This window comes from Dendrobates tinctorius, unplaced genomic scaffold (assembly GCF_039654945.1).
Source record: "Dendrobates tinctorius isolate UK_male_01 unplaced genomic scaffold, ASM3965494v1 ptg000396l, whole genome shotgun sequence".
NCBI lineage: Eukaryota > Metazoa > Chordata > Amphibia > Anura > Dendrobatidae > Dendrobates > Dendrobates tinctorius.
In genome coordinates this window covers 2,648,312-2,674,165 of record NW_027362062.1, presented here as the reverse complement: position 1 = coordinate 2,674,165, position 25,854 = coordinate 2,648,312, and the positions used below count along the sequence as shown (strand labels likewise).

General features: G+C 44.3%; 1 protein-coding gene across 3 annotated transcripts in view; it reads left to right on the top strand.

The window, feature by feature from the left end:
• LRP8 (LDL receptor related protein 8) overlaps positions 1 to 25,854 on the top strand; it is a 192,342-nt gene that overhangs the window by 106,996 nt on the left and 59,492 nt on the right. For all 3 annotated transcript variants that reach the window (XM_073563708.1, XM_073563707.1, XM_073563709.1), the window contains one exon: positions 17,783 to 17,911. In XM_073563708.1, the coding sequence (XP_073419809.1) occupies positions 17,783 to 17,911 (129 nt within the window). The remainder of the gene's footprint in view (positions 1 to 17,782; positions 17,912 to 25,854) is intronic.

Sequence of the window (25,854 nt, the reverse complement as noted above, 5' to 3'; positions counted from 1 at the left end):
CCCCTCAAACTTTTCATGAATTGCATGTGAGATGTGTATTGCGATGCTGTGCTGTAGACGGGCTGCAAAATGGCTTTCCCTTAGTGCGGCTACAGGGATACAACACTTTCCGTAAAGTGGCCAGACAGCATTGTAACGGTATTAACCTTGAGATTTCCCCATATCTGCAGGATAATAGCCTTTGGGGACGAGACCGGTTCACTAAAAAAAAAAAAAAAAAAAAGAACGTACACTCTTCTGGTATTTTTTATTAGAAAGACACTCTGACTTGTTCACATTGACTTGTATGGTATAGCAATCAGAAGGCCTAAAGCATGTTTGGGTGGCTTTTTTTTAGCATTTTGTCAGCAATTTTTGCTTTAAATTTCCCCACATCTATTTTTTTTTTTTCTTATTTTAATCCAGAAATATAAAAATTACCTTGTTATTTTTCCATCGCTCTTTTATATATATTTTTTTTTTTAATTTTTTTTAAACAAAATACTGGTGAGAAAAACATTGAAAAAATACAAAAAAAACCCTAAAAAAAGACACTTTAGTTGTACAAACCTCAAGGAAAAAAGGAGCAATTCATGAAGCGCCTTCTGCTTGAAAAACACAAAGACGCAGTGTGAACATGCCCTTAGGTCACCTGTGCAAACACCCTCCGCTTCCTGGCCCATGGAGGTAATGAAATATTTTAGAAGTTTAGTTGTTACTGCAGTTTGGCGTTGAATCGGGTTCTCATTTTAATGGTAAGCTCTTCGGGCAAGGAGCTGCAGCTATTTTGGCCATTTTATTTTTATTCTATCGGTTGGGTTCAGTGCCCCTTGAATATTAACAAGACGTGACTCCGTCTATAAAGACACGGCAGCCGCATCTTTCTCCCTTCATCTTGGTGACTGTTTAGCGCTTCAGCATCTAAAAGTCACCATGAAGTCATACCCTCTATGTCTAATTACCCGGCCTACGGGCACAAACCTCTGTACCGAGGATGGCGGCGGTAAGGTGGGCGTAACATTTGATGTTTTTGTTTGAGCGCAGGCGTCTTAGTAAAATGTTTGTCTTCTAAATGTCAGGCCTTGTAGTGCGCTTCCCATTAGCATAAATGAAGACTTCAGGTGTAAAGTGTAATCTCCATAGGAAGCGCACAACGCTTGATATTTATGTCCTGTGCCGGCGATGATGAATATGGATATATTAACTGCTCACAGAGGAAGCAGACATTTTATCCTCAGTTCACTGTAATGTAGAGTACAAAGTCACTGGGAACAAAAGACATCATTAATCGGCCCGTAACATGCCCGCGACAGTAGCTCCAAAGCAATATATAATCTGCAGCTGTACTTTAGTGAGTGCCATTACCTTGGTCGGCGTTAGAATAGGAATATATACTAATCTTGTGGAGTATATAATATTACTTGTCATTAGCAATCTAATGGCATATATACTCTTACAGACCCATGGTATACATTGAGCATAATCCCTGATAGTCCTCAAATATATAGTATTCCTATTACTAGTGGTCCAGGGGGGTATATAGTAATTCTGTCACTGATATTCAAGGGTATTTAGCATTCCTTTCACTAGTAATCCTTGGGTATATAGCAGAGCCAGACTGGCTGTCGGGCAAATCTGGCAAATGCCTGACGGGCCGCATTGATTTCTACACTGTTAACAGTTTCCGTGTTCTCAGGAGCCACCAGCTCCCCTGCTCAGTCACTTACTCCACCATGTGACCTGCTGGAGGCCGGCACCATGTATGGGACGTCGGGCAGCACGATGACATCACTGCTTCTCGCCACTTGCATCTAATGCTAGACAGGATGTAAGAGGAGACGGCTGTTGCGGTAGATGGGAAGCCTGGATATGGTAAGTATAAGGTTGGGGTTTTTTTTGTTTTGTTTTTTGTAGTTGGCTGTGAAGATAATTGCACTGTGTGGTAGTGTGAAGAATATGGGGGCTATAATTTCTTGCCAATCAACTATCCTATCCTGCTAAAGATTATAGTCCTCTTACAAAGTTTGAAGAGGAGACCAGAAACCTTTCTCAGTAGGTGGCCGAGATAAATTTGTGCCTCCAGATAGCTATGACCAAGCTTTTCTTGGCAGGGTGGATCCCTAGTGAGAGTTTAAAGCTAATTAACTGAAGAAAGAATTCCCCCAGCTGGACTGGAGCCATGACTTCATAAGGAGTTATGGATTTATTGTATATATATATATATATATATATATATATATATATATATATATATATATATATATATATATATATATATATATATACTTGGCACACACCAAAGGTTTCTGATGCAGAAAGGTGATTTTTAATTATACAACAGTACATACATACACAGACGTTTCGGTCTAGGACCTTCATCAATGTACGATATATTGTACTGTGAGATTCTTAGTGACTGGGCTTTGTGAGACCAATCCTGTGAGGAGGCACATGAAGCCGTCCCAAGTGCTGGCGGATACTGCGTCCACACTCCACAAACCACCACGCAGTGGGACGGCTTCATGTGCCTCCTCACAGGATTGGTCTATCTCACAAAGCCCAGTCACTAAGAATCTTACAGTACAATATATCGTACATTGATGAAGGTCCTAGACCGAAACGTCTGTGTATGTATGTACTGTTGTATAATTAAAAATCACCTTTCTGCATCAGAAACCTTTGGTGTGTGCCAAGTTTATATATATTTAGTTCACGGATTGGGATCCTACTTGGGCACCACCTACAATTCTCAGGGTTGTGCCAACGGTTTTGTTCTTACATGGATTTTTTGTATGTCTTAGCTGTATACCGGCTACATTTTCAAGATTTCTGGAGCAAGCCGAATGCCTGCTTGAGGTCTCTACTCGTTCTAGCACCCAGGGGTAAGAAGATACGTAGAACAGCTAGTAGAACCCAGGTAACAAAGCAGTGTTTGGTCTCCAAGTGTAACGTGGGGCCCAGCCAGATCCAATGGCACCATAACCGCCGCCCTATGACCTTCCATAGAGAAGCTATGATCCATCATAGGTTTTGGAGTTTCAGCTGCCAAAGGAAGTGGGAGGGAAACTAGGACCTTCCCTTCTCTGCCAAGGGAGGTCACACCATGCAGTGTGTTGGAAGGAACCGGAAATATCTGACCCTCACGCCTCTTGTACAATCTGCTTATGCTTTTGTACTACCACCTGTATCTGCATATCTGACCATTGTGTGTATATATAATTATAATATACAGTGGGGCAAAAAAGTATTTAGTCAGTCAGCAATAGTGCAAGTTCCACCACTTCAAAAGATGAGAGGCGTCTGTAATTTACATCATAGGTAGACCTCAACTATGGGAGACAAACTGAGAAAAAAAAATCCAGAAAATCACATTGTCTGGTTTTTTTTCATTTTATTTGCATATTATGGTGGAAAATAAGTATTTGGTCAGAAACAAAATTTCATCTCAATACTTTGTGATATATCCTTTGTTGGCAATGACAGAGGTCAAACGTTTTCTGTAAGTCTTCACAAGGTTGCCACACACTGTTGTTGGTATGTTGGCCCATTCCTCCATGCAGATCTCCTCTAGAGCAGTGATGTTTTTGGCTTTTCGCTTGGCAACACGGACTTTCAACTCCCTCCAAAGGTTTTCTATAGGGTTGAGATCTGGAGACTGGCTAGGCCACTCCAGGACCTTGAAATGCTTCTTACGAAGCCACTCCTTCGTTGCCCTGGCGGTGTGCTTTGGATCATTGTCATGTTGAAAGACCCAGCCACGTTTCATCTGCAATACCCTTGCTGATGGAAGGAGGTTTGCACTCAAAATCTCACGATACATGGCCCCATTCATTCTTTCATGTACCCGGATCAGTCGTCCTGGCCCCTTTGCAGAGAAACAGCCCCAAAGCATGATGTTTCCACCATCATGCTTTACAGTAGGTATGGTGTTTGATGGATGCAACTCAGTATTCTTTTTCCTCCAAACACGACAAGTTGTGTTTCTACCAAACAGTTCCAGTTTGGTTTCATCAGACCATAGGACATTCTCCCAAAACTCCTCTGGATCATCCAAATGCTCTCTAGCAAACTTCAGACGGGCCCGGACATGTACAGGCTTAAGCAGTGGGACACGTCTGGCACTGCAGGATCTGAGTCCATGGTGGCGTAGTGTGTTACTTATGGTAGGCCTTGTTACATTGGTCCCAGCTCTCTGCAGTTCATTCACTAGGTCCCCCCGCGTGGTTCTGGGATTTTTGCTCACCGTTCTTGTGATCATTCTGACCCCACGGGGTGGGATTTTGCGTGGAGCACCAGATCGAGGGAGATTATCAGTGGTCTTGTATGTCTTCCATTTTCTAATTATTGCTCCCACAGTTGATTTCTTCACTCCAAGCTGGTTGGCTATTGCAGATTCAGTCTTCCCAGCCTGGTGCAGGGCTACAATTTTGTTTCTGGTGTCCTTTGACAGCTCTTTGGTCTTCACCATAGTGGAGTTTGGAGTCAGACTGTTTGAGGGTGTGCACAGGTGTCTTTTTATACTGATAACAAGTTTAAACAGGTGCCATTACTACAGGTAATGAGTGGAGGAAAGAGGAGACTCTTAAAGAAGAAGTTACAGGTCTGTGAGAGCCAGAAATCTTGATTGCTTGTTTCTGACCAAATACTTATTTTCCACCATAATATGCAAATAAAATGAAAAAAAAACAGACAATGTGATTTTCTAGATTTTTTTTTCTCAGTTTGTCTCCCATAGTTGAGGTCTACCTATGATGTAAATTACAGACGCCTCTCATCTTTTTAAGTGGTGGAACTTGCACTATTGCTGACTGACTAAATACTTTTTTGCCCCACTGTATATATACCATTGTGTATAGTCTGATTTGCCCTTAAGGCGATTAAATATATAATTTAACCTTGGGGCTGCTCTTTTATCTCGATCCACGAATCCATATGTGGGTGTTGTCTATTTTAACTTTCCATGCTACCGGGGCTGGTTTCTGGCTTGATATAATCCTGTTAACGGACCGGGCTGCAGTCCTATCTGGCTGATAAGGCTCTATTTCACTGGTGCTAGTGAAAGGGGCCTCTCGGGGTTGTGAGCGAGTGTAGTGCCACGTGATCGACTGCGTGGGCCACATGCTGTCCCTCCCCATACCTTCCTGTGCCCCTGTGGACAGGGGGTGTCTGTGTAAAACTGCACCAAGCTGACCTTGCGTGTCCCCAGAGCGTACAGAATGTCATGTTGGTGCAAGTAAGGAGACTGTACGTCGTGATCCCTCCGACGTAGTAGTGTTGTCAGGCAGGGTGGCGAAGTGCGAGTTCTTTAAAGATGGTCCCATCATCAGATTGTATGGGGTGATGTGGGGGGCACCATTTATACTGTATAGGGGGCTACGGGGGCCATCATACTGTATGAGGGGATTGAGGAGAGGACCACATTATTCCCACGATAAGTATTTGGTGTGTAGCGCAGGGTCTGTCACTCACTACATGTTCTCCATGTGCAGTGAAGTTTCTGATACTCTACCTGCCCTCCATGTGTAGTTTGGGTTCCGTCACTCTCTACCTGTCCACTATGTGTAGTGCCAAGTCTGTCACTCACTACCTATCCTCCATATGTAGTGTGGGGTCTGTCACTCACTACCTGCCTTATGTATGTAGTGCCAGGTCTCTTGCTTTCTACATGCCCCTTAAGATGGCCATGAATTTGAATGCAGATAAACCACATTCCTAAAAAGAAAACAAAAAAAAAAAAAACTTGTGTCATAGAATTAACAGATTGGCAAAGAATCAGAAAAATAACAGAATTAAAAAAATAGATTAGGTAGAGTGTAAAAGTCAGGTTTACTGTGAAGTTGTATATAGACATTGTCACTGGAGCATGAGGCATGATGTTACAGCAGAATAGTGAGTGCAGCTCTGGATGTGACTGGATTAACCTGATGTAATAGCAGAATTGTGAGTGCAGCTCTGGATGTGAATGGAGTATATGACATTGTTGGTAACGTGTAATCAATCAGTGAGAATCAAGAGAATGTAGAAATGCTGAATGTATTCTTCAGCTCTGCATATACCAAAGAGGACGAGGCATCTGTAGTCGATCCCAGCGCAATACATCATCCTATCTCAGTAATGTGAAATCCATTCTTCACTGAATGCAAACTTTACCTATGAAATGAGAATGAAAGATCAGCCCAGGAGGAGAAGGAAGCTGATTTCTCTAATAAGATACATTACAAAGTTGCTTATATTCATGTGTACTTTTGATTTATGAAATAATAATTAAATTGATAGTTACTGTTTAAAGTGTCCTGCGTGGTTACCTCTACTAAACGGTGCATGCTTATTGGGACCGCTACATGGCTGAGCTCCCCCATGACATCCAGCCTGTGAACATTGGTCTGTACCTAGGAAAAGGTATTGATTGATTGCTTCTTGCTGAACAAGTCCGTTTTCATACGGGGCTCCACACCTTTCATAGAAGGGGGTTCGACCTCTGGGACCTGCACCGATCGGCAGAATGCAGCCCCATGGGGAATGAATAGAGCGGCCGTCGAGCATGCGCATGATACTCCATTGTAGCGTACATAAAAGTACTTTATTCTTCCAATCATGTGGTCCCATCAGTTGGACCCCACCGACAGGGACGTTCCGTCCATGGCGGCAGACCACGTATATACAGTTGAATACAATGGTGAATCAGGGAGCCAAAGTGTCTGTGAACGGTCATTCAGCCTGCCTCTGTGCGTCTGAGATTCAGCATGATGCAGGCGAGATGATGTCACTGCTAGTGGTGAGCGAGCGTGCTCGAATAAGGTGTTATCTGAGCATGCTCGGGTGCTACCCGAGTGTCTTCGACGTGCTCAAATAATATGTCCGAGTTCCTGCAGCTGAACGTCTCGACTGTTCAACAGCCGCAACACATGTGGGGATTGTCAAACGGGGACTCAAACTTGTTTTTCAAATGCGTCAAAGTCACTCGGTTAGAGCACGAGCATGCTTCGATAACACCTTATCTGAGCATGTTCGCTCATCACTAGTCACTACATCGCGCGTGCTGTATGGGGTCCTCACACTGTATAGACCCGAGCACCACACGAGGGGAGCAGGGGAAGGTAAATGTTTTTTTTGTTTTTTTTGTTTTTTTTTTAACTTTTAAATGCCAATACTTGTGGGGGTCATCATATGCTATTCCTGGCACTGGTAGTCTTCAGGTATATACCATGGTATTCCTGGCACTGGTAGTCCTCAGGTATATACCATGGTATTCCTGGCACTGGTAGTCCTCAGTTGTATACCATAGTATTCCTCGCACTGGTAGTCCTCGGGTACAGTATATAGTGGTCCTGGAGCTGGAAATCCTTGGGTGCAGTATATAGTAGTCCTGGCGAAACGTGCGTTGGGGCTGCGTGTGCCAGGATGCTGTATAGAGGGACTATGGGTAAGAGTGGTCTCGTTACTATTATTTGTACTTGATGTATCATGGGGATCTTTTGGTTGCGCTGCTAGTGGTCTTTATAGCCACTTTGATCTGGTTAGAAGTGTTACTATTGGCCTTAGTGGCTTGGGTTTTTTTGTCCTAACTATATTTGCACTTTATCATCTTTTTGGGTGAACTATTTATTTTTTACATCTTGTTATTTTTGCATTTTCCACTGCAACCATTATGATTATTATTTAAATTAACTTTTATTGCCACTCCCCCACCTCGGTATATACAGTCATGGCCAAAAGTTTAGAGAATGACACAAATATTAATTTTTACAAAGTCTACTGCTTCATTTTTTATAATGGCAATTTGCATATACTCCAGAATGTTATAAAGAGTGATCAGCTTAACAGCAATTACTTGCAAAGTCAATATTTGCCTAGAAAATTAACTTTATCCCCCAAAACACATTTCAACATCATTGCAGCCCTGCCTTAAAAGGACCAGCTAACATCGTTTCAGTGATTGCTCCATTAACACAGGTGTGGGTGTTGATGAGGACAGGGCTGGAGATCAATCTGTCATGATTAAGTAAGAATGACACCACTGGACACTTTAAAAGGAGGCTGGTGCTTGGCATCATTGTTTCTCTTCTGTTAACCATGGTTATCTCTAAAGAAACACGTGCAGTCATCATTGCACTGCACAAAAATGGCCTAACAGGGAAGAGTATCGCAGCTAGAAAGATTGCACCTCAGTCAACAATCTATCGCATCATCAAGAACTTCAAGGAGAGAGGTTCCCTTGTTGCCAAAAAGGCTCCAGGGCGCCCAAGAAAGACCAGCAAGCGCCAGGACCGTCTCTTAAAAGTGTTTCAGCTGCGGGATCAGGCTACCAGCAGTGCAGAGCTTGCTCAGGAATGGCAGCAGGCAGGTGTGAGTGCATCTGCACGCACTGTGAGGCGGAGACTCTTGGAGCAAGGCCTGGTCTCAAGGAGGGCAGCAAAGAAGCCACTTCTCTCCAGGAAAAACATCATGGACAGACTGATATTCTGCAAGAGGTACAGGGAGTGGACTGCTGAGGACTGGGGTAAAGTCATTTTCTCTGATGAATCCTCTTTTCGATTGTTTGGGACATCTGGAAAATGGCTTATTCGGAGAAGACCAGGTGAGAGCTACCACCAGTCTTGTCTCATGCCAACTGTCAAGCATCCTGAAACCATTCATGTGTGGGGTTGCTTCTCAGCCAAGGGAATGGGCTCTCTCTGTCTTGCCTAAAAACACAGCCATGAATAAAGAATGGTACCAGAATGTCCTCCAAGAACAACTTCTCCCAACCGTCCAAGAGCAGTTTGGCGATCAACAATGCCTTTTTCAACATGATGGAGCACCTTGCCATAAAGCAAAGGTGATAACTAAATGGCTCAGGGAACAAAACATAGAGGTTTTGGGACCATGGCCTGGAAACTCCCCAGATCTTAATCCCATTGAGAACTTGTGGTCAATCATCAAGAGACGGGTGGACAAACAAAAACCTTAAAATTCAGACAAAATAAAAGCATTGATTTTGCAAGAATGGACTGCTATCAGTCAGGATTTGATCCAGAAGTTGATTGAGAGCATGCCAGGGAGAATTGCTGAGGTCCTGAAGAAGAAGGGTCAACACTGCAAATATTGACTTGCTGCATTAACTCATTCTGTCAATATAACCTTTTGTTACTCATAATATGATTGCAATTATATTTCTGTATGTGATAAAAACATCTGACAAACACACACAAAAACCAGAGGCCAGCAGATCATGTGAAAATATAATATTTGTGTCATTCTCTAAACTTTTGGCCATGACTGTACTTTGTGTCAGGCCTGGTTGTATACATTCATTTGCTTGTCCTGTTTCCCCTCTTGTCTATTTACTTTGTAATTATATATTTATAAGATCATGTGATGTTATTTGTATTGAATAAAATTCTGTGATTTTACTTTTCATGGACGTACACTCTGTTTCTTCTGTTATACAGTATTCTATGGGTGTTCCTATATGATTTATCCTAGGTCCCAATGCAATATGCTCTGGGGATTCTAAATGCTTTAAATACAATGTATTACGTTCTAATTTGCTTATGGGCTACAGTATATAGTAGTCCTGGAGCTGGAAATCCTCGGGTACAGTATATAGTAGTCCTGGCACTGGTAGTCCTCGGGTACAGTATATAGTAGTTCTGGAGCTGGAAATCCTCGGGTACAGTATATAGTAGTCCTGGCACTGATAGTCCTCGGGTACAGTATATAGTAGTCCTGGCACTGGTAGTCCTCGGGTACAGTATATAGTAGTCCTGGCACTGATAGTCCTCGGGTACAGTATATAGTAGTCCTGGCACTGGTAGTCCTCGGGTACAGTATATAGTAGTCCTGGAGCTGGAAATCCTCAGGTACAGTATATAGTAGTCCTGGCAATGGTAGTCTTCAGGTACAGTATATGGTAGTCCTCGGGTACAGTATATAGTAGTCCAGGCACTGATAGTATAGTCCTCGGGTACAGTGTATAGTAATCCTGGAGCTGGAAATCCTCGGGTACAGTATATAGTAGTCCTGGCAATGGTAGTCTTCGGGTACAGTACATAGTAGTCCTGGCATTGATAGTCCTCGGGTACAGTATATAGTATTCCTGGAGCTAGAAATCCTCGGGTACAGTATATAGTAGTCCTGGCAATAATAATAATAAAATAATAAAATTTTATTTTTATAGCGCCGACATATTCCGCAGCACTTTACATTTCAGAGGGGATTTGTACAGACAATAGACATTACAGCATAACAATAATCACATACAGTAGATTATAACAAATACCAAGAGGAAAGAGGGCCCTGCTCGCAAGCTTACAGTCTATGAGGCAATGGTAGTCCTCGGGTACAGTATATAGTAGTCCTGGCACTGGTAGTCCTCGGGTACAGTATATAGTATTCCTGGCACTGATAGTCCTCCGGTGCAGTATATAGTAGTCCTGGAGCTGGAAATCCTCAGGTACAGTATATAGTAGTCCTGGCAATGGTAGTCTTCGGGTACAGTATATGGTAGTCCTCGGTACAGTATATAGTAGTCCTGGCACTGATAGTCCTCGGGTACAGTGTATTGTAGTCCTGGAGCTAGAAATCCTCGGGTACAGAATATAGTTGTCCTGGCAATGGTAGTCTTCGGGTACAGTATATAGTAGTCCTGGCACTGATAGTCTTCGGGTACAGTATATAGTAGTCCTGGAGCTGGAAATCCTCGGGTACAGTATATAGTAGTCCTGGCAATGGTAGTCCTCGGGTACAGTATATAGTAGTCCTGGCACTGATAGTCCTCGGGTACAGTGTATAGTAGTCCTGGAGCTGAAAATCCTCAGGTACAGTATATAGTAGTCCTGGCAATGGTAGTCTTCGGGTACAGTATATGGTAGTCCTCGGTACAGTATATAGTAGTCCTGGCACTGATAGTCCTCGGGTACAGTGTATAGTAGTCCTGGAGCTGGAAATCCTCGGGTACAGTATATAGTAGTCCTGGCAATGGTAGTCTTCGGGTACAGTATATAGTAGTCCTGGCACTGATAGTCCTCGGGTACAGTATATAGTAGTCCTGGAGCTGGAAATCCTCGGGTACAGTATATAGTAGTCCTGGCAATGGTAGTCTTCGGGTACAGTATATAGTAGTCCTGGCACTGATAGTCCTCGGGTAGTCTTCGGGTACAGTATATAGTAGTCCTGGCACTGGTAGTCCTCGGGTACAGTATATAGTAGTTCTGGAGCTGGAAATCCTCGGGTACAGTATATAGTTGTCCTGGCACTGATAGTCCTCGGGTACAGTATATAGCAGTCCTGGCACTGGTCGTCCTCGGGTACAGTATATAGTAGTCCTGGCACTGGTAGTCCTCGGGTACAGTATATAGTAGTCCTGGCACTGATGGTCCTCGGGTACAGTATATAGTAGTCCTGGCACTGGTAGTCCTCGGGTGCAGTATATAGTAGTCCTGGAGCTGGAAATCCTCGGGTACAGTATATAGTAGTTCTGGCACTGGTAGTCCTCGGGTACAGTATATAGTAGTCCTAGAGCTGGAAATCCTCAGGTACAGTATATAGTAGTCCTGGCAATGGTAGTCTTCAGGTACAGTATATGGTAGTCCTCGGGTACAGTATATAGTAGTCCAGGCACTGATAGTCCTCGGGTACAGTGTGTAGTAGTCCTGGAGCTGGAAATCCTCGGGTACAGTATATAGTAGTCCTGGCACTGGTAGCCCTCGGGTACAGTATATAGTAGTCCTGGAGCTGGAAATCCTCAGGTACAGTATATAGTAGTCATGACAATGGTAGTCTTCGGGTACAGTATATGGTAGTCCTCAGTACAGTATATAGTAGTCCTGGTACTGATAGTCCTCGGGTACAGTGTATAGTAGTCCTGGAGCTGGAAATCCTCGAGTACACTATATAGTAGTCCTGGCAATGGTTTTCTTCGGGTACAGTATATAGTAGTCCTGGCACTGATAGTCCTCGGGTACAGTATATAGTAGTCCTGGAGCTGGAAATCCTCGGGTACAGTATATAGTAGTCCTGGCAATGGTAGTCCTCGGGTACAGTATATAGTAGTCCTGGCACTGGTAGTCCTCGGGTACAGTATATAGTAGTCCTGGCACTGGCAGTCCTTGGGTGAAGTATATAGTAGTCCTGGAGCTGGAAATCCTCGGGTACAGTATATAGTAGTCCAGGCACTGATAGTCCTCGGGTACAGTGTATAGTAGTCCTGGAGCTGGAAATCCTCAGGTACAGTATATAGTAGTCCTGGCAATGGTAGTTTTCGGGTACAGTATATGGTAGTCCTCGGTACAGTATATAGTAGTCCTGGCACTGATAGTCCTCGTGTACAGTGTATAGTAGTCCTGGAGCTGGAAATCCTCGGGTACAGTATATAGTAGTCCTGGCAATGGTAGTCTTCGGGTACAGTATATAGTAGTCCTGGCACTGATAGTCCTCGGGTACAGTATATAGTAGTCCTGGAGCTGGAAATCCTCGGGTACAGTATATAGTAGTCCTTGCAATGGTAGTCTTCGGGTACAGTATATAGTAGTCCTGGAGCTGGAAATCCTCGGGTACAGTATATAGTAGTCCTGGCAATGGTAGTCCTCGGGTACAGTATATAGTAGTCCTGGCACTGGTGGTCCTCGGGTACAGTGTATAGTAGTCCTGGAGCTGGAAATCCTCAGGTACAGTATATAGTAGTCCTGGCAATGGTAGTCTTCGGGTACAGTATATGGTAGTCCTCGGTACAGTATATAGTAGTCCTGGCACTGATAGTCCTCGGGTACAGTGTATAGTAGTCCTGGAGCTGGAAATCCTCGGGTACAGTATATAGTAGTCCTGGCACTGATGGTCCTCGGGTACAGTATATAGTAGTCCTGGAGCTGGAAATCCTCGGGTACATTATATAGTAGTCCTGGCAATGGTAGTCTTCGGTACAGTATATAGTAGTCCTGGCACTGATAGTCCTCGGGTGCAGTATATAGTAGTCCTGGAGCTGGAAATCCTCGGGTACAGTATATAGTAGTCCTGGCAATGGTAGTCCTCGGGTACAGTATATAGTAGTCCTGGCATTGGTAGTCCTCGGGTACAGTATATAGTAGTCCTGGCACTGGTAGTCCTCGGGTGCATTATATAGTAGTCCTGGAGCTGGAAATCCTCCGGTACAGTATATAGTTGTCCTGGCAATGGTAGTCTTCGGGTACAGTATATAGTAGTCCTGGCACTGATAGTCTTCGGGTACAGTATATAGTAGTCCTGGAGCTGGAAATCCTCTGGTACAGTATATAGTAGTCCAGGCAATGGTAGTCCTCGGGTACAGTATATAGTAGTCCTGGCACTGGTAGTCCTCGGGTACAGTATATAGTAGTCCTGGCAATGGTAGTCTTCGGGTACAGTATATGGTAGTCCTCGGTACAGTATATAGAAGTCCTGGCACTGATAGTCCTCGGGTACAGTATATAGTAGTCCTGGCAATGGTAGTCTTCGGGTACAGTATATAGTAGTCCTGGCACTGATAGTCTTCGGGTACAGTATATAGTAGTCTTTGAGCTGGAAATCCTCGGGTACAGTATATAGTAGTCCTGGCAATGGTAGTCCTTGGGTACAGTATATAGTAGTCCTGGCACTGGTAGTCCTCGGGTACAGTATATAGTAGTCCTGGGGTGCATTATATAGTAGTCCTGGAGCTGGAAATCCTCGGGTACAGTATATAGTAGTCCAGGCACTGATAGTCCTCGGGTACAGTGTATAGTAGTCCTGGAGCTGGAAATCCTCAGGTACAGTATATAGTAGTCCTGGCAATGGTAGTCTTCGGGTACAGTATATGGTATTCCTCGGTACAGTATATAGTAGTCCTGGCACTGATAGTCCTCGGGTACAGTGTATAGTAGTCCTGGAGCTGGAAATCCTCTGGTACAGTATATAGTAGTCCTGGCAATGGTAGTCTTTGGGTATAGTATATAGTAGTCCTGGCACTGATAGTCCTCGGGTACAGTATACAGTAGTCTTGGAGCTGGAAATCCTCGGGTACAGTATATAGTAGTCCTGGCACTGGTAGTCTTCGGGTACAGTATATAGTAGTCCTGGCACTGGTGGTCCTCGGGTACAGTGTATAGTAGTCCTGGAGCTGGAAATCCTCAGGTACAGTATATAGTAGTCCTGGCAATGGTAGTCTTCGGGTACAGTATATGGTAGTCCTCGGGTACAGTATATAGTAGTCCTGGCACTGATAGTCCTTGGGTACAGTATATAGTAGTCCTGGCTCTGGTAGTTCTCTGGTATATGCCATAGTAATTTTGGCACTAGTAGTCTTCGGGTAATCCAGGGGTATTTAGTATTCCTGACTACTGATGAGCGAGTATACTAGTTGCTCGGGTTTTCGCAAGCATGCTCGGGTGTCCTCCAAGTATTTTAGCGTGCTCGGAGATTTACTTTTCGTCATCTTATCTGCATGATTTGCGACTGCAAGACAGCTTGAATACATGTGTGCAACGCCTGTTTGTTAGGAAATTCCCACATGTATTCAGCCTTTCTACAAGTCGCAAATCATGTAGATGAGACGATGAAAACTAAATCTCAGAGCATGCCAAAATACTCGGGAGGACACCCGAGCATGCTCAGGAAAACCCGAGCAACGAGCATACTCGCTCAGCACTATTCCTGACATTGATATTAAGTTTTGGCAGTCAATTGTAATAAGAAGTAAAAAAAAAAAAAAAAACCCCCACTTCCCCAATGATGTTGGCTGGCAGACTGACTGATTCGGAAAGGTTTTTGTGAACTTTCACCTAGTGGTGAACACCCGTACTACAACCGACCCGCCCTCCAGAAGACGATTGCTGCTTCTTTCGGATACCCCTGATATATCTCATGCCTCATTAATGTTACAAGCTCTTAATGAATTGACTTGCTGTACCCTAATAAATCATTTGTCTTTTTTCTGCACTGAGACATAAATATCAAAGTGGCGAGTCGAGCCGGAACGCGGAGACAAAGGCCGCCACATTGCGTAATGGACGAAAGCTGGATACAAGGTCGTTCTGGGAGCCAAAAAAGCTTTTTTCCCTTTTGGAGATCAGTTCTTAGAAGTAATCTGGGCTTTATATTTAGGAAGTTCTACAAATATAGAACTAATTAACTGGCAAATCTCACATGAGGAAGAGCCTGCCTAATTCAGGGCTCCGATAGGCAATGCAATTAGTGGCATACATATTCATTAAAAACCCACTTGGATCCGTGACCATTGCACCCTGGCAAAGTGTAAGTAAAGGCGGACACTGGCCACGACCCAATACCATGCACAGATCCCTACTCTTTGCACTGGCTGCTATACCGCCACTCTCGGTTACCCCCTACTTCAAATATAATAATCTCTCTTTACTGAGCCGTCGTTGTAAATTATGTTTCTTTCTGTCTCCCGGATGGGGTTTGTTAACAAGGCTTGATCCGGAAATCTGGGCAAGAATGCCAACGTTAACATTCTCCATCCTTTTTTTTTTTTTCTACCTGCTGGGTCTTTGTCAGCAACGATTCAATTACTACAATGTAAATGGGTCGGCTCCCGGAGCAGAGAGGTGGTCGAGCAGTCGATGGATTATGGAGGGGAGGTGATAGTCGTTTTGTTCCGTAGGGAATGCAGTGCAGAAAGGCTGAACGTATTTACGATCACATAACCCATAGCAGTTTATGTACAAGATGCTTTTATAAGATACAAAGGGGCCAATTCATCAATTTGTACTGGATAAAAATGCTTGAAATTTAGCAAAAATGTTTTGCCCTCTTTTCTAGTGCCGAGATTGTGGCTGTGGAATCAGTTGGGGGGGGGCAAAAGGATGGAGTTTGGTTACACTGTTTTTTTTGTTTTTTGTGTTTTATTTTTTATTTTTTTTTTAGTTGAAAGTGTGTATGTGCTTACATCTTTTTCATTCGGACTTTCTTCAGAATCTGCCCAGAAAAAGCGCTGCAAAAATAATCATAATGCACAGCAATGTAAAAACAACATTGCTGTGCACACATTCAGTATTTTGTTACTACTTTTACCGGCTTTTTCCTGAATCGGCTTTGTGAACAAAACTCCGGCGGCTGCACCTTTTGGGATTGAAGACGTCATATGCATGTAGCCATGAATAGGAAACTCCAAAATCTCCCACCTGAAATTTTGATGTTTTTGCTCCAAAATCTCAGCAAAATGTCTCTCAAACTCAACCTTGACACAGAGAGGTTTAGGTCTACCCAGATCACCAAGATAGCCTCTAATAATGATTGCTGATTGCTTGCAAATAATGCAGATGGGAGGCACAAAATTGAAATCGGTTTGTTCTGAGGTCACGGAAGTTACACAGATACAGGTCAGGGTAGGCGGCAAATAAAAAAATGATGAAGTCCATACACAGCCCGGGCAGAATCCATTCTAGAATATGATAATCGCAACTTATTGCTTTGACAAGTTGAAGGTTGAATTGGCAAACAATCGTTCAAAGAAGCAGACCCGCTCCACCTATGTCCGATTTCGGTTAAGCCAAAGCAATCTGATCCGTTGACCCTTCTTAAGAAAATGGGCACAGCATGCACACTGTTCTTTAGCAGACAGAAGCATGAGCGATGGCCTGACATTAACAAAATATGGTCTGCCATGACTGTCTGTCATTAAAGTGGCCCATCATGAGAGATTTTCTTTAACGAGAGCAGTAAAGTTAATGGTTGATATTGAATTCCTGTCTGTTGTAACGTTGCACCGGCACTTCGTGAATGAATCCTTCTTGATTTTTAACCACTGACCTAACAGATTGGCTTGGCTAATTTGTATGTGTCCTCTGCATCCCTATTCCCTGGAGTAACCTGGCACTGCCAATCTTGGATGCAGCCAAGAATAAAATCCTCTATGGTCGGTTGGTTTGAGTTCCTCCGGTGAAGACTTCTAATAAGCTAAAATGGACAGACGAGACGCTTGTTAAGATGCACAAAACCAGTTACCGTTCATTTGTCCTTGTTGTCCTGAATTATTTTACGTCGAGGATAATTATCTCTTTGCTTTTCAATTTTGCATTATATACTGTGCCACCATATTGTTCAGTGGTGTGTACCAACACTGCACACCAGGCTTAAGAATTTATATGAAGCTGGTCCCGCTCCGGTTGGGAGCCCCATTGCTATTCTGTGCACTGCGGTCCGTGCACGGACATCTGCATGAACCCTTATTCTCAGCCCTACGTCCCATCACATGAACCGATAATCGCCAGAATGGGAGTTCTTAAAAAAGCTCCTTCCCTTTCATTGTTGGCCTAGGGATTAGCGGACCCGTGGATGTTAGGGCTCGTCGGGTTCGATGAACTCCACCCGAACCCTACAGGAGTCAGGGGCCCGAACTTTGGTGCTGTAAAAGGTCGATCTCTCTCTTTACAGTTCAGGTTCACTCATCTCTATTGTTGACATGTTTACAAGGGTCAATTGGCTGACAAAGGAGCATAATGCTCATTTTTTCAGCTAATTGGATCCTTTATGTATCCTATGTTGGCATCACATCACCGTGTGAAAAAAGGGGATGTGCTGCTGACAGTTGCTCACTGTACTGTCCCCATACCATTTGCTTCGGCCCCATTTGAAAGCCCTACGGTTAGAACTAATAGGTTATCGCTTTCCGTTACGTCTGCTATATACGACGCTTTGCCGCGGTCATGTTGTGCCCTTCGTCTCTCACTGCAGCTCATTATGTTCTGTGTTAGACTAAAGCAGAAATTAATTGGTATTCTAACGTCCTGACATATAATAATAGTAATCCTTTTATTTCTTGCTGACCACAGGCAAAGTAAGGCATATATTTTTTTTCTTTTTAATATTGCAGTGAAGCAGATCTGTGCTGCCGAGAAGTTTAGCTGCGGAGAGTCCAGCAATAAATGTATCCCAGCCACCTGGAGGTGTGATGGCGAGAGGGACTGTGAAAATGGTGTGGATGAGAAGGACTGTCCTACAGGTGAGTTACAATTAAGATTTATAATAGTAAAACTAATTTTTAGCGTAAGTTGTAAAACTTAGAACCGAAATTAAAAAAAAAAAAAAAAATTGAGCCAGAGCACATGTTGGTATAAGTGCAATGCATAGGTGCGCATTCACATGGTGGCCATTTCACAAGATAAGATAAAAACAAAATTAAATAGTTAGTAAATAACATGGGGTACTTGGTTAATATTGTTTTGAACAAGAAAAGTAAAAGCCATCCCACCACAACAAGGTGAACCCAATCGGGATGGTACATAATTCTCGTAGTTCACCTCATTATTTAGTAATGATTGAACATGCTTAGATAAGTTATCTGAGCATGCTCGGCTGCTAATAAAGTGTCTTCAGCATGCTTGAAAAATATGTTTGAGTCCCCACCAGCTGTTAGACAGCCGCAACACATGCAGGGATTCCCTAACAGCCACAAGACATGCAGCCGCAGGTACTCAAACAAACATATTTTTCAAGCATGTCGAAGACACTCTGTTATCACCCGAGCATGGTCTGATAACACCTTATCCCAGCACATTCGCTCATCACTACTCACTATGTGTCAGCAGAAGAGTGCAGAGTTGGACCAAGGTCCCGATTGCTCAGACACCTACCTGTGGAAAGCTATGGAAACAAAAGTTAGAACCGGTTGGATTTTTTTTTGCAATATTCTGTAAACCCCCTTCACCTGCATTATACTGCAAGGTAACAGCAGAAATCGATTCTTGGCCGTGTGAACTGTGTCATGGCCAAAGTTGCAGTGTTCCCCTAGCCTAAAAAGGTTCACGTTTTGAGATCTGATCACCCAATATTTTCTTTCCAAAATGAAGCTTTATTCTTGTAGCCCCAGAGAGTTGCCATGATCAGGAAGCCTGACTCCATGTATTGTTAGATTTCTTCTCCATCCTTTCTTTACTGTATGGGCAAGTACTTGATAGTCGCAGAAAGTTGGGTTGCTTACAAGACTGCTCCTCTCAAAGTCCCGATTAACGGGACTAGTATTCCCTTTGGTGCTTTCATAATGGGAAAAAAAAGTAATGAGCATCAAGTTGGTTTTAATTGGCGTCTCTTCCTACAACAAATAGACCAGACACATTTGGCCAGACACACATGGGTAAAAAAAATTCTACATGGATTATACAGACCAGGGCCCCTATGCCACAACAATGGGCATGTCTGGCATCGAATTGTTTTGGGAAGTCACCCGAGTTTACATAAAAGGCCAGGGTAATCTGGTAATCCACCATGATAATCACACTGTCTGAATGCTCCTTTCTGGAGCGAGAAGAAAACTCTACGGACCTGTAGGCTGAGGTTGAGAATGATACTTTATAGAGGGTTTACACAATGGCCACTTGTATGGTGCCCACCCGTTTTGTAGTTCAGTGATTGTAAGGACTAAGTTTAAGCAGATCACAGAAAACATTTACCATATCAATCATCCTATTTCGTTTTTTCGAGACTGTTGAACGCAGTTGGCCTTCAGATGACCATTTACTTTCAATAGCTGGTGTCCAAAAATTCAGTAGGCCAACAACTCTTCCAGATCCCCCACCCATACATGTGAATGCCCGTTTTGGATAAATGTATGTTTGGTTTTTTTTTTTCTCGATTGGTAGCGGGGAGTAAGGACACCACTGGTGATGAAATTCTTCATCCTCTTTCCTTATTCCACCTCCCCACCCCCAACATTGTCTTTCGAGGGAGAATCAGAAGGTCACCACTAAATAGTTGGCAGGTTCGGCAATGTTCCTGTGCAGACAAATTAATAGTATATTTTGTAAATGGGAGAAGGTGGTAACGTTTTGTTCCCTGGTGGTCTGGTGAAAATTGGGCATTTATACCTGTTGGGTGTACTTGCCTTTCCAAGTTCTAGAATTGTGTCCGGTTATTTAAGGAAAGTGGTCAGTGGAGTCTGGGGACATCACTTTTTTTAATTTTTTTTTCTCTACGTTGAATTTCCTCCACTCCACGATCTACTTTTCCAGTGACTAGTTTCCAAAGTCTGCCTTACTGGTTCTCTTATTCTCCATATGGTATAAGTGGTTCCTGGGGCTTGTAATGAGCAGTCGTGTCAAAGACCGAAATGTAGAATTCCCAAGAGAACCTCTAGTCAGAGATATTGATTGGGCAGAGTGAGCATGCGATAAGGTGCTCTATCGGAAGAGGACAACAGGAGGTATAGGGAGGACATTGTTGGAGAGTCATGCTGTAGTTTGCTGGATTTCAGGCATGCAAGAGAAGACTGATCCACTGAGAGCACAGTAATGACTATACCTGTCTGGTAGTCAGAAAAATGGTCACATAAGGCAAAGGCTGGAAGTGTAAGGTAAAACTAGAGGAAGAAAGCAGGAATAGATCTGGTCATTACCTCTCCCTATTAAACCTGGCCAGAACTTCTCTGCCATGCCAGTGAAAGCTTTGCTTCTTAGCGACGCTGTGCTGAATTGGAGATCGTTGTTGCTATCTATCTATCTATCTATCTATCTATCTATCTATCTATCTATCTATCTATCGTGTGTGTGTGTGTGTGTGTGTGTGTACATTTCTGTCCCATGCCTCATGGGGTGGAGGAAGGGGACAAATCCGGGTTTAACAGGAGCACAGTAAGGTCAGAGACCCAGGCCTCTCTACCTTCAAGAGTACCCCGGGACAGGGATAGTTAGGGTCCCAGTTTCAGGGACAGTTTGAGGCCCCCCCATTCCTTACTGAAGACCGTCAAAGCGTGACAGTAAAAGTTTTGATGAGAAAACAAAAGTTTGGCGGATGAGCTGAAACCTCCAGTGAAATCAGAACTTACAACCCGCCCGCCTCATTGCCCGTGATAGGGATTAATATACCCGCATGGCAGACATCAAATGCAGCATGGACTGTGGGAGCTGTCTACTTGTCCTGAGTATTTTACTTCTGTCAGATCTCGCCTCATGCAGCTGGCTTTGTATAAAACATCACAAGCTCAACTCATATATGTTTCATGGAAAAAAAACTTGGCACCAAATTCTCTGTCTACACAGTGAATGCAGATCAGGGTACCTACACAAGGGCTCCCCGAAGACTGCAGATTACTAAAATGATGAGCAAAACACACTGGCAGGAGCATTAAATAAACAAGATTCATTTGACAATATGCAGATTAGGACGTTGGAAGGAACAAATCCACATTTAGCTAAAAGTAAACAGCTCCTTACAAGGAGGCAAATCCACGCATACAGATTACATGTCCACTTGCCGTAGGCTAGCCTGCTACTTATTCAGACTCTGCAAAATGGCATAACGAGTAATGGATAATGTGAAGATGGATTTTGCCATTGTTTTTTCTCAATTTTGGGTTCAAGATGTAAGGCTTCTACTAGTGACCTCCAATTTGTGTTTCTCCAGCTGTTGCAAAACTTCAGGTTTTGCAGCTGCTGGAAAGTCATTGCATTGAACTTCTCTGGCATATAACAGTGGTGCCCAACTGGACTGCCAAGATGGTTTCTGAAGTTAAACTTAAAGCTTATTAAATTGGGAAAATCACAGATCAAACTTCAGGCTTGCCACTTCAGAATTGAAACTTGCTTCAATATTTCTCAACATCGAAAAGTCACTGTGCCCCTATTTATTGACCGCTGGATGAAAGCCAGGAAATGGATTATTGATGACCTTAGAAAAAAAAGTTGGTGTCAGCTTAAAATTTCTAATATTGATTGACTACAAGAGTTTTTATTTCCGTTGACCAAAAGCGATTAATTGAGCTGCTGGAGTGGTCCACGATCTACTGGTTACAAGAGTGGTACATTCCTTCCAGCCATGGTCTGACAGTTACTGGAATGGTCCAAGCACCAGATTTTGCCTTTGTGTTTCTGGAATGGTTCATGTTGGCTATTGTCTACTAGGTACTAGAGTGGTATAGGTTAGCCAAAGTATACCGGTTACTGGAATGGTTCAAGCCAACCATAGTCTACTGGAAACTGGAGTAGTCCAGGCCAGCTTTCATTTGTGGGTTACTGGAGTGGCCCAGGCCAGCTATAGTCTGTGGGTAACAGGAGTGGTCCATACTCACTACATTCTGAGTTACTGGCGTGGCCCAGGCCAGCTTTCATTTGTGGGTTACTGGAGTGGTCCAGGCCAGCTATAGTCTATGGGTTACTGGCGTGGCCCAGGCCAGCTATAGTCTGTGGGTTACTGGAGTGGGCCAGGTCAGCTATAGTCTATGGGTTACTGGCGTGGCTCAGGCCAGCTATAGTCTGTGGGTTACTGGAGTGGCCCAGGCCAGCTATAATCTGTGGGTTACTGGAGTGGCCCAGGCCAGCTATAGTCTGTGGGTAACTGGAGTGGCCCAGGCCAGCTATAGTCTGTGGGTTACTGGAGTGGCCCAGGCCAGCTATAGTCTGTGGGTAACTGGAGTGGCCCAGGCCAGCTATAGTCTGTGGGTAACTGGAGTGGCCCAGGTCAGCTATAGTCTGTGGGTAACTGGAGTGGCCCAGGTCAGCTATAATCTGTGGGTTACTGGAGTGGCCCAGGCCAGCTATAGTCTGTGGGTAACTGGAGTGGCCCAGGTCAGCTATAATCTGTGGGTTACTGGAGTGGCCCAGGCCAGCTATATTCTGTGGGTTACTGGAGTGGCCAAGGCCAGCTATAGTCTGTGGGTAACTGGAGTGGCCCAGGCCAGCTATAGTCTGTGGGTAACTGGAGTGGCCCAGGCCAGCTATAGTCTGTGGGTAACTGGAGTGGCCCAGGCCAGCTATAGTCTGTGGGTAACTGGAGTGGCCCAGGCCAGCTGTAGTCTGTGGGTAACTGGAGTGGCCCAGGCCAGCTATAGTCTGTGGGTAACTGGAGTGGCCCCGGTCAGCTATAATCTGTGGGATACTGGAGTGGCCCAGGTCAGCTATAGTCTGTGGGTTACTGGAGTGGCCCAGGTCAGCTATAGTCTGTGGGTTACTGGAGTGGCCCAGGCCAGCTATAGTCTGTGGGTTACTGGAGTGGCCCAGGTCAGCTATAGTCTGTGGGTAACTGGAGTGTCCCAGGTCAGCTATAGTCTGTGGGTTACTGGAGTGGCCCAGGTCAGCTATAGTCTGTGGGTTACTGGAGTGGCCCAGGTCAGCTATAGTCTGTGGGTTACTGGAGTGGCCCAGGCCAGCTATAGTCTGTGGGTTACTGGAGTGGCCCAGGCCAGCTATAGTCTGTGGGTTACTGGAGTGGCCCAGGCCAGCTATAGTCTGTGGGTAACTGGAGTGGCCCAGGCCAGCTATAGTCTGTGGGTTACTGGAGTGGCCCAGGCCAGCTATAGTCTGTGGGTTACTGGAGTGGCCCAGGTCAGCTATAGTCTGTGGGATACTGGAGTGGCCCAGGTCAGCTATAGTCTGTGGGTTACTGGAGTGGCCCAGGTCAGCTATAGTCTGTGGGTTACTGGAGTGGCCCAGGTCAGCTATAGTCTGTGGGTTACTGGAGTGGCCCAGGTCAGCTATAGTCTGTGGGTTACTGGAGTGGCCCAGGCCAGCTATAGTCTGTGGGTTACTGGAGTGGCCCAGGCCAGCTATAGTCTGTGGGTTACTGGAGTGGCCCAGGCCAGCTATAGTCTGTGGGTAACTGGAGTGGCCCAGGCCAGCTATAGTCTGTGGGTTACTGGAGTGGCCCAGGCCAGCTATAGTCTGTGGGCTACCGGAGTGGTGCAGGCTACCCATAGTCTACTGGTTGCCAGAGCGGTTCATTCTAGCCATAGTCTATTGGCAGTTGGGGTAATTCAGGAGTCCTAGTCCACTGGCAACTTTTTTTGCGTTCGTCCACAAACAAGATAACCTTTTTCTGGAGGGACTCTATTTCCACCAGCTATGTTTCTCCAGCAAATTTAAAGGGTGGGTAGGATGCGGTACGGGTGATATCTCACATTCAATATTTCATCCCTTTTTTATTTTATTTTTTTGTGATTATGCAGTTAGGTGGGACTCTATTTTGGGCAGTCAAGCTCTGTAATTTTGGCAATAAAAAGGGAAACCAACTGATGTCAATTAGTCCAGTTATTCATTGCACTATGAATCCTGTTTTTTTTATTATTATTCCCCATAGTTACCATTACTGTAGCAAATCAAAGGCCAAGCTCCATCAGAACAAATCTGTGCCTGTTTGTGTAGGACGCTCTCTTGGCGTTTTTTATTATTTGATTTTGGATTTTCTGCATTCTTTTGCTATTGTACGTTGCTGGCTTGCTCATAATCGTTGCCATGGTGACCGGCTCTGATACGGGGAGGACCCCCACATCCCCAAAGCACGTGTCCCTTTGTCTTCCTAGAAAGATTAAATGACTGACTGGCCGGGAGTCATGTGACGTGACACGAGGTCGCGGGATCACTGCTCCAGAGATACTCCCTCCATCTTTAACCCTTCTCTCCCTTCTGCATCAGTGATCCTGTCCCCTGTGTGTTGGCACGTGGCCGTCGTTGATATATTTTCCCCATTCTTGTTCATAATTTTACATCTAGTAGATCAGCAGCTGCGGGATTCATTTAGCCCTCCAAAATAAAAGAATCAATGAATATTAAAAATCTTAAAAATTTGAACCAGACTTGTACGTGCATCTATTGATTTTCAATAGGCAGCGTATTATTCTCCAGTTCTCCTGCGGGGGCGCTGCAGGGAAGTTCAACACTTTCCTAATGGGCCCATCATAGCTGGATTATGTGATCAGCTTTTTTTGGGGGGGGGCTCTAATAATAAATTGATTACTCAAAGCAAATAACCGCTTTTACCTCTGCCAAGACCAAGTCATTATCAGAATTGAATTCTAAAAGGGATTGTCGAATAAAGTCGTTATTGCCTATCTGCTGGATAACTTGCTTGATCAGTGGCGGTCCGACAGCTGGGACCAGCAGAACCGGGGGGAGCCTTTATCACCATGAGAATGGAGCGGCGTTGCACATGCTTCACCGTTGCTCCATTCATTACCTATGGGAACACAGAGCGATGCAATTGACTTTTTTTTCCAACAGCTCCATAGAGAAGTCATGAAGCGGCAGTCAAGCGTCCAACCTGCCACACCTTTTAGTAAAGAGGATAAAAGTTCCTCGATTTGTATTGGTCCCAGTGATCCCCACCAATCAGCAGTGAATATTCACTGGTCCAAAAAACTCCTGGCATTAAGTGTATGTGCACACGTTAAGTATTTGGTGCAGAAAAGTCTGCATCACTTGGCAGGAAAAAGTGCAGTGTAAAATAAGCATGTATTATTACTTGTGTTTTTTGGTGCAAATTGTTCCCATTTATTTGCATGGGTGAAATCTGCAGCAAAAATGCTGAAAGGATCTGCTCCAGATCTGCAAGTCAAGATTCTAGATTCAAAGAAGCTTTATTGGCAGGACTAAATACACATTAGTTTTGCCAAAGCAAGTGTACAAAAGGGAATAGGGATAGGGACTGTAGGGATGTTGGGTAGGGGCTGTAGGAAAGGTGGATGGGGCAGATCCAGGATGGGGGCTATAGAAGTCCATGGCATAGGGAAGGTGGATGGGGGGATGAGGCAGATCCAGGATGGGGCTTATAGAAGTCCATGGCATAGGGAAGGGGGATGGGGGCAGATCCAGGGTGGGGGCCATAGAAGAAGCAAAGTATGCAGGAAATCCTTCAGGTTTTATGAAAAAACGTGTCGTGTGCATGCTAAAGAAACTTTTTTTTTTTTGTAACTGCATGAATATACATTTTATATATGCCAGCCACATTCATGGCCTCTTTGCTAGTAGTGGTCTTCTTACTTTGAATCGACCGCAATAACCGTGTCCTCTGCAGTGCTGCTAGCACAGTGCCTGCCAGCGCCAGTGTCTGCAGATGGCCTCTTCAGGGATGGAAGATAAGAGCAGGGGATTGTAGTGCCACCTACTGGAAGGAAGTGTCTCTGCAGTTGGAGATTCTGATTTGGCTTTATAACCAGTCATGTGGCAAGGTCAATATTAAATT